Source organism: Nerophis lumbriciformis, linkage group LG25, assembly GCF_033978685.3.
Source record: "Nerophis lumbriciformis linkage group LG25, RoL_Nlum_v2.1, whole genome shotgun sequence".
NCBI lineage: Eukaryota > Metazoa > Chordata > Actinopteri > Syngnathiformes > Syngnathidae > Nerophis > Nerophis lumbriciformis.
This window is the reverse complement of record NC_084572.2, coordinates 41,084,583-41,094,216: the sequence shown is the minus strand read 5'-3', so window position 1 is coordinate 41,094,216 and position 9,634 is coordinate 41,084,583. Positions and strand designations below refer to the sequence as shown.

Genomic DNA, 9,634 nt, shown 5'->3' with positions numbered 1-9,634 from the left:
TATGTAGGTCTGACTTAGACCAAGTTCTCATAATTGTACATCCTCGGGCTAAAATCAACAGGAAGTTGGCAATTCCCCCTTCAAGACAAAAAAGTACTAAAAACAGTCACTTTTGCCTCTTTGAGCTGTAATTTGACCCCCTTAACATGCTTCAAAACTCACCGAACTTAACACACACATCAGGACTGGCAAAAATTGCGATCTAATAAAAAAACCTAACCCCAAATCTCAAAATTGTGCTCTAGCGCAATTTTTTTATGAAACGCACAAAAAACTGCTCCTCGGATGAAAAAACGGACAAAACTGCCTGTAACTCCCACTGGGAAGGTCGGAGAGACATGAAACAAAAACCTCTATGTAGGTCTCACTTAGACCTCCATTTCATAAATTGACAACCCCCAGCAAAAATCAACAGGAAGTTTGCTATTCCCCCTTCAAAACAAATTTTTTGTAAAAACCGGTCACCTTCCTTCAAAAACTATCTCCTCTGAGCGCGTTTGTCTTTTCGCCTTCCAACTAACACAGGAGAGAGATTGAACCCTTGTGATTACAATGACAGAAGCGCTTTTTTTCTAACTGCTCCGGTTTTGATTTTATGACCCTTCAAAGACCCGCTGCGCTGATGCTGCTGCTTAAAAGCAGGAAGCACCAGCGTGCCCACACAATGCAGACAACGTAGGTACACTAGACAAAAGTCTTGGGACACTTCAGACTAAAAGTAGACAAAAGTATTGGGACACTTAGGACTATCACTGGACAAAAGTATTGGGACATTTAGGACTAGCACCTGCCAAATATGCGGGCCCGACCAATGCTGCTTGCAGCTTTAATTTTAAATTGATTCTGATAAATAATATTTATCAAAATTATGAATCGATTCAGGATACAAATCGTGATTCAGATGTGAATTATTTTTTTGTGCACCCTTATTTATATCACGATGGGGAAATGATTTTGTTGCAGTGCAGATTCAAAAAGTCCACAAAAAGTATTAAAAGCTGAAGTTCTGCCACCTTGTTGGGGTTAAAACCATTGATTGATTGATTGATTGAAACTTTTATTAGTAGATTGTACAGTACATATTCCCTACAATTGACCACTAAATGGTAACACTCCAATAAGTTTTTCAACTTGTTTAAGTCGCGGTCCACGTTAATCAATTCAAAAGGGAAACATTAAAAACAACTAAGGAAGACATAAAAGCACGGAGCTGTTGCAACCGGCTGACACTTTAGCGGCGCCATTTTCACATACAGCTACAAAAGTCACATGAAAAATGACGGGCAGCTCACAACTCCATTCAGAATCAATTCTCTTCTTGCAATGTTTGATTTGTCATAGTGGAACTTTGTCAAAACGGGTTGGAAAATATATTTCTGGTTGCATGGCCTCAAAACGTATTGCAAAAAGTCTTATTTTAACCTCTTAAGGCCCAAGCTGTTTGTTTACAAGCAATTTTTTTTATTTCTCTTTGCTATTTGGGCTTATTCGACCCTAATTAGAATAAAAACTAAGAATCATCTTTTGATATGTACTTAGTCCATAAGTACACAAACGTGTACTTCATGTTTAAGGACATGCTAGTTCTTATTTTTACACATTTCCCCCCAAATTCCATTGTATGTTATACTCTTCTGACACCACCAGATGGCAGTATAAGTGTCCACATAAGTGGCCATAAGACCCCAATTCAGTAGTGTACACCATTTTGGAAATAAGAGCTTACAGGTGGAACTTTTTCAAAACGGGTTACAGGTTGGAAAATATATTTCTGGTTGCATGGCCTCAAAACGTATTGCAAAAAGTCTTATTTTAACCTCTTAAGGCCCAAGCTGTTTGTTTACATGCTTTTTTTAAATGTATCTTCGCTATTTGGGCTTATTCGACCCTAATTAGAATAAAAACTAAGAATCATCTTTTGATATGATGTACTTAGTCCAGAAGTACACAAACGTGTACTTCATGTTTAAGGACATGCTAGTTCTTATTTTTACACTTTCCCCCCCAAATTCCATTGTATGTTATACTCTTCTGACACCACCAGATGGCAGTATAAGTGTCCACATAAGTGGCCATAAGACCCCAATTCAGTAGTGTACACCATTTTGGAAATAAGAGCTTACAGGTGGAACTTTTTCAAAACGGGTTACAGGTTGGAAAATATCTCTCTGGTTGCATGGCCTCAAAACGTATTGCAAAAAGTCTTATTTTAACCTCTTAAGGCCCAAGATGTTTGTTTACATGCAATTTTTTTATTTCTCTTTGCTATTTGGGCTTATTCGACCCTAATTAGAATAAAAACTAAGAATCATCTTTTGATATGATGTACTTAGTCCATAAGTACACACACGTGTACTTCATGTTTAGTGACATGCTAATTCTTATTTTTACACTTTTCCCCCCAAATTCCATTGTATGTTATACTCTTCTGACACCACCAGATGGCAGTATAAGTGTCCACATACGTGGCCATAAGACCCCAATTCAGTAGTGTACACCATTTTGGAAATAAGAGCTTACAGGTGGAACTTTTTCAAAACGGGTTACAGGTTGGAAAATATATTTCTGGTTGCATGGCCTCAAAACGTATTGCAAAAAGTCTTATTTTAACCTCTTAAGGCCCAAGATGTTTGTTTACATGCAATTTTTTTATTTCTCTTTGCTATTTGGGCTTATTGGACCCTAATTAGAATAAAAACTAAGAATCATCTTTTGATATGATGTACTTAGTCCATAAGTACACACACGTGTACTTCATGTTTAGTGACATGCTAATTCTTATTTTTACACTTTTCCCCCCAAATTCCATTGTATGTTATACTCTTCTGACACCACCAGATGGCAGTATAAGTGTCCACATACGTGGCCATAAGACCCCAATTCAGTAGTGTACACAAGAGCTTACAGGTGCTGTCCACGCATGTGGCCACTAGGCCTTTAGAGGTTTTAAATTGAGTTTTTAAAACTCTATTCAGGCAATAGCGTAATGGCGTTTATCTTGGCACATACAGATGGATAAGTCAATATTCACGTTGGGGAGTGAAAATAAATGAACTGAGCAAGTGAAATATGGGCCTAAAACTGATCTTAAAAATGGATTCTTATTTATAAAAAAAAAAAAAAATGCAGAAAATATTTGATTCCTACTTTGCAAAAGAAAGGTCTGGAACCAATTAAGGAGGGAGGACTCCTGTGTATATAACGATGAATATATAGAGTGAAGGATGTCAGTAGTAGTAATATCTTGTACTGTACATATTTAGTACAGGACATGTTTAGTCATCAGCTGTAAATAAAAGTCCTAACAGTATTTATTTCTCAGTACATGTTGAGTTTTTCTTTGCCCCTCAGCATTTTGTACTGCTTCATGGCTTTTTTGGGCGGGATCAGCGTGTCGCTCACGCCCACCCTCCTCTTCTTGCCCCGCTGACCTTCCGACCCTTCCGGCGCCGCCTCTCGCCGAGGCTCGTCGGAGACGCCCGGCCCGCCCTCGGCCGGACGGCGGTCGCCGGGGGCGACGGCCGCCGTCTGAAGATCGCTGTCGTGCGCGAACTTGCACTTGATGCCGAATCGGCATCGTCCGTCCTTCCTGTACGCGGCACAGATCCTCTTGCCGCCGATCTGCGAGGGCTTGGCGTGCACGGTGAGCGGCACGTGTTTCTGCAGGGCGCTCAGCTTCCGCTCCGCCTGCGCCTTGAAGGGGTTGGCGAACACGCTGCTCTCCGTGCAGGCTTGCAGGCGGGGCGGGGGCAGCTTGTACGCGGGGGGTGGAGCGGCCGGACGTGGTTTGGGTGGCGCCGGGAGTGGACCCTCGTGGTCGGACTGATCGGACTCGCTGGACGCGGGCTCCAGTAAGAAGTTCCTCGTCTTTGAGTCGGGTGCTGCCCCGTGGAGGAGGTCCCTTTGGAAAAGCAGCATTAGAAGATAACTAACCAGTAACAGTAAATAATACATTCATGTATGAGGATTATTGCCGTGCGTTCCCTGGCTTTTGGAGTTTTTCCTTGCCCGGATGTGGGGACAGATCAGGGATGTCGTCGTGAGTTTGTGAAGCCCTTTGAGGCGCGAGTGACTATGTAAATAAACGGATTATTACCATTGAATCCGGACTATAAGACGCTACTTTTTTCCTACGCCTTGAACCCCGCGGCTTAGAAAACGGTGCGGCTAATTTATGGCTTTTTCCTGGCTGACGGCCAGAATGCAAATAGGTAAAAACGAGAAAATGCACTGAAAATGTGTGCTACTGTTCGTCACTGGAGGTGCTGCAGCGTCCTTCCACTTAGCGCTTTCAACCGGAAGTAGAAGTGCCGTTCCATCTTGTAGCCGTCCCTAGCGTTTCTACTCTTGTGGATTCTTCATTCATCACTCCGAGCAACTTTTGGAAGTTTTACAATATGAAACTGAAACTTTAGCATTAGCTGATATGCTAACATGAACTAGTGTCTTTGTTAGTATTATTAACTTACAATAGCATTCTTGTTGTTTTGGTTTTTCACCAAAATGTCACCGTGGAGTTATTGAGTCTGTGTAGCTGATACTAGTGGCTCCATGACCATAACTTCTGTTTTGTTTGATCATCCGTTTTACTGCCGTGTTACAGACACCGTTTGGAAACAATTAAGGTACGTAAATAAACATTTACAGAATATTTGTGTAAATACCTCATTTCACAGCATATATAGTGTGGAAAATATATGATGAAAAATGTTTTTACACTGAAAATTTAATGAATGCAGCTCTTATACCAGTGTGAGAATTTTACCTTAAAAATAAACAATAGTTTTACAGCATATAACAGTAAACAAGTACAATTCTGACAACTGAGCTGCCAGTTTAGGGTTTTTTTTACAGTAAAAACTACAGTTTTTTTTATTACAACAAATGGAAAAAATGTGCAACAGTTTTGACTAAAATTCTGGCAACTGAATTTCCAGTTTAGGTTTTTTTTTTTTTTACAGTAAAAACTAGTTATTTTTTATTACAATAAATGGAAAAAGTGCAACAATTTTTAACTGTAAAATTTTGGCAACTGAGTTTCCAATTTAAGGTTGTTTTTTTTTTACAGTAAAAACTAGTTATTACAATAAATGGAAAAAATGTGCAACAGTTTTTTGACTGTAAAATTCTGGCAACTGAACTGCCGGTTTAGGTTTTTTTTAACAGTAAAACTATTATGTTTTATTACAATAAATGGAAAAAATGCGCTACAACTTTTTGACTAAAATTCTGGCAACTGAGTTGCCAATTTAGTTGTTTTTTTTTACAGTAAAAACTATAGTTATTTTTTATTACAATTAAATGGAAAAAATGTGCAACAGTTTTTTGACTGTAAAATTCTGGCAACTGAACTGCCAGTTTAGGGGTTTTTTTACAGTAAAAACTACAGGTTTTTTTTATTACAATAAATGGAAAAAATGTGCAACAGTTTTGACTGTAAAATTCTGGCAACTGAATTTCCAGTTTAGGTTTTTTTTTTTACAGTAAAAACTAGTTATTTTTTATTACAATAAATGGAAAAAGTGCAACAATTTTTAACTGTAAAATTTTGGCAACTGAGTTGCCAATTTAAGGTTGTTTTTTTTACAGTAAAAACTAGTTATTTATTATTACAATAAATGGAAAAAATGTGCAACAGTTTTTTGACTGTAAAATTCTGGCAACTGAACTGCCGGTTTAGGTTTTCTTAACAGTAAAACTATTATGTTTTATTACAATAAATGGAAAAAATGCGCTACAACTTTTTGACTAAAATTCTGGCAACTGAGTTGCCAATTTAGTTGTTGTTTTTTTACAGTAAAAACTATAGTTATTTTTTATTACAATTAAATGGAAAAAATGTGCAACAGTTTTTTGACTGTAAAATTCTGGCAACTGAACTGCCAGTTTAGGTTTTTTTAACAGTAAAACTATTGTGTTTTATTACAATAAATGGAAAAAATGTGCAACCGTTTTGACTGTAAAATTCTGGCAACTGAATTTCCAGTTTAGTTTTTTTTTTACAGTAAAAACTAGTTATTTTTTATTACAATAAATGGAAAAAGTGTAACAATTTTTAACTGTAAAATTTTGGCAACTGAGTTTCCAATTTAAGGTTGGTTTTTTTTACAGTAAAAACTAGTTATTTATTATTACAATAAATGGAAAAAATGTGCAACAGTTTTTTGACTGTAAAATTCTGGCAACTGAACTGCCGGTTTAGGTTTTTTTAACAGTAAAACTATTATGTTTTATTACAATAAATGGAAAAAATGCGCTACAACTTTTTGACTAAAATTCTGGCAACTGAGTTGCCAATTTAGTTGTTGTTTTTTTACAGTAAAAACTATAGTTATTTTTTATTACAATTAAATGGAAAAAATGTGCAACAGTTTTTTGACTGTAAAATTCTGGCAACTGAACTGCCGGTTTAGGTTTTTTTAACAGTAAAACTATTGTGTTTTATTACAATAAATGGAAAAAATGTGCAACCGTTTTGACTGTAAAATTCTGGCAACTGAATTTCCAGTTTAGTTTTTTTTTTACAGTAAAAACTAGTTATTTTTTATTACAATAAATGGAAAAAGTGTAACAATTTTTAACTGTAAAATTTTGGCAACTGAGTTTCCAATTTAAGGTTGGTTTTTTTTTACAGTAAAAACTAGTTATTTATTATTACAATAAATGGAAAAAATGTGCAACAGTTTTTTGACTGTAAAATTCTGGCAACTGAACTGCCGGTTTAGGTTTTTTTAACAGTAAAACTATTATGTTTTATTACAATAAATGGAAAAAATGCGCTACAACTTTTTGACTAAAATTCTGGCAACTGAGTTGCCAATTTAGTTTTTTTTTTTTTTACAGTAAACACTATAGTTATTTTTTATTACAATTAAATGGAAAAAATGTGCAACAGTTTTTTGACTACAATTCTGGCAACTGAACTGCCAGTTTAGGGGTTTTTTTACAGTAAAAACTACAGTTTTTTTTTATTACAATAAATGGAAAAAAATGTGCAACAGTTTTGACTGTAAAATTCTGACAACTGAATTTCCAGTTTAGGTTTTTTTTTTTACAGTAAAAACTAGTTATTTAATACAATAAATGGAAAAAGTGCAACCATTTTTAACTGTAAAATTTTGGCAACTGAGTTGCCAATTTAAGGTTTTTTTTTTTTTTTTTACAGTAAAAACTAGTTATTTATTACAATAAATGGAAAAAATGTGCAACAGTTTTTTGACTGTAAAATTCTGGCAACTGAACTGCCGGTTTAGGTTTTTTAACAGTAAAACTATTATGTTTTATTACAATAAATGGAAAAAATGCGCTACAACTTTTTGACTAAAATTCTGGCAACTGAGTTGCCAATTTAGTTGGGGTTTTTTTACAGTAAAAACTATAGTTATTTTTTATTACAATTAAATGGAAAAAATGTGCAACAGTTTTTTGACTGTAAAATTCTGGCAACTGAACTGCCAGTTTAGGGTTTTTTTTTTACAGTAAAAACTACAGTTTTTTTTATTACAATAAATGGAAAAAATGTGTAACAGTTTTGACTACAATTCTGGCAACTGAATTTCCAGTTTAGGTTTTTTTTTTTTTTACAGTAAAAACTAGTTATTTTTTATTACAATAAATGGAAAAAGTGCAACAATTTTTAACTAAAATTTTGGCAACTGAGTTGCCAATTTATGGTTGTTGTTTTTTTTACAGTAAAAACTAGTTATTTTTTATCACAATAAATGGAAAAAATGCAACAGTTTTTTTGACTGTAAAATTCTGGCAACTGAGTTGCCAATTTAGTTGGTTTTTTTTACAGTAAAAACTATAGTTATTTTTTATTACAATTAAATGGAAAAAATGTGCAACAGTTTTTTGACTGTAAAATTCTGGCAACTGAATTTTCAGTTTAGGTTTTTTTTACAGTAAAAACTACTTATTTTTTATTACAATAAATGGAAAAAGTGTGCAACAATTTTTAACTGTAAAATTCTGGCAACTGAGTTGCCAATTTAAGTTTGTTTTTTTTTACAGTAAAAACTAGTTATTTTTTTATTACAATAAATGGAAAAAATGTGCAACAGTTTTTTGACTGTAAAATTCTGGCAACTGAACTGCCGGTTTAGGTTTTTTTTAACAGTAAAACTATTATGTTTTATTACAATAAATGGAAAAAAAAAGCGCTGCAACTTTTTGACAAAAATTCTGGCAACTGAGTTGCCAATTTAGTTGTTTGTTTTTTTTACAGTAAAAACTAGTTGTTTTTTATTACAATTAAATGGAAAAAATGTGCAACAGTTTTTTGACTGTAAAATTCTGGCAACTGAACTGCCAGTTTAGGGGGTTTTTTATAGTAAAAACTACAGTTTTTTTTAATTACAATAAATGGAAAAAATGTGCAACAGTTTTGACTGTAAAATTCTGGCAACTGAATTTCCAGTTTAGGTTTTTTTTTTTTACAGTAAAAACTAGTTATTTTTTATTACAATAAATGGAAAAAATGTGCAACAGTTTTTTGACTGTAAAATTCTGGCAACTGAACTGCCGGTTTAGATTTTTTTTAACAGTAAAACTATTATGTTTTATTACAATAAATGGGGAAAAAAAGCTGCAACTTTTTGACAAAAATTCTGGCAACTGAGTTGCCAATTTAGTTGGGGTTTTTTTACAGTAAAAACTATAGTTATTTTTTATTACAATTAAATGGAAAAAATGTGCAACAGTTTTTTGACTGTAAAATTCTGGCAACTGAACTGCTAGTTTTCTTATCATAAAATCTACAGTGTGTTACAGTAAATGGAAAACTGTAACAGTATCGCAAAGTCATTGTCATTTTTACAGCGTACAATTGGATGGGTAACAGATATCTTGGTATTTGTTTTTAATTGAACTAAAAATGTATGCCTGAATGTAGCCGGGATAGGCTCCAGCACCCCCTGCGACCCCGAAAGGGACAAGCGGTAGAAACTGGATGGATGTTTGGACTGTATTATATTTGTTGCAATATTACATATGTTTAAAATGTGTGTGTTTTCTCTGTCAAAATTGTAAGAGTGAATACATTTAGATAGAAAAGATGGACGTATTTTATTCCCAGGCCACATAAAATGAAGTGGCGGGCCAAAAATGGCCCCGGGCCTCCAGTTTGACATCGGCGATGTGCGGATCGATACTGAAATGTCCACACATGATACTTAGGCTCTTATATCGATTCTCAAAGCACAATATCGATACTTCAGTTATGTGAGAATGTATATCAACAGGAACAAGTAACTCTATCATTAAGGTCTTGTCTACATGCTAGGAACTACTTTTTAGCCTGAATTTTACTCTGTATCAGATCGGAAAGAAACAAACAGAAGATCTGGCATATTTAGTAGAAATAATTGGCCTGCAGGAGCAAATAATTGTGCTTTAATTTACCTTCCGCCATCATTCTTGCAGACAGACGGCTCCTCGTCGCCGTCAGACTCCGACGACGACCCGCTGTATCCGACCAGAGCCTCCATGTTTACCGGTATGTTGGTTGAAAAATATATATATATTAACGCATAATGCAAAATATCGAACCAATAGGTTTTAATCGTCGCTAATTCCGCAAAAAACGACACATGCTAACACGTTAGCTGCTGCTTCTTCTACGGTTAACGCCTCA

General features: G+C 34.9%; 1 protein-coding gene and 1 long non-coding RNA gene across 2 annotated transcripts; one reads left to right on the top strand and one right to left on the bottom strand.

The window, feature by feature from the left end:
- The first annotated feature begins 605 nt into the window (after positions 1-605).
- On the top strand, positions 606-2,713 carry LOC133621944 (uncharacterized). The gene is made up of 2 exons (XR_009817715.2): positions 606-1,340; positions 1,729-2,713. It is a non-coding gene; the product is annotated as an uncharacterized lncRNA (long non-coding RNA).
- Positions 2,069-9,634, bottom strand: LOC133621943 (uncharacterized). The gene is made up of 2 exons (XM_061984418.1): positions 9,403-9,634; positions 2,069-3,901 (listed from the first exon to the last, which is right to left on the bottom strand). The coding sequence occupies exons 1-2, from the start codon at positions 9,486-9,488 to the stop codon at positions 3,319-3,321; spliced, it is 669 nt and encodes a 222-aa protein (XP_061840402.1). The 5' UTR covers positions 9,489-9,634; the 3' UTR covers positions 2,069-3,318.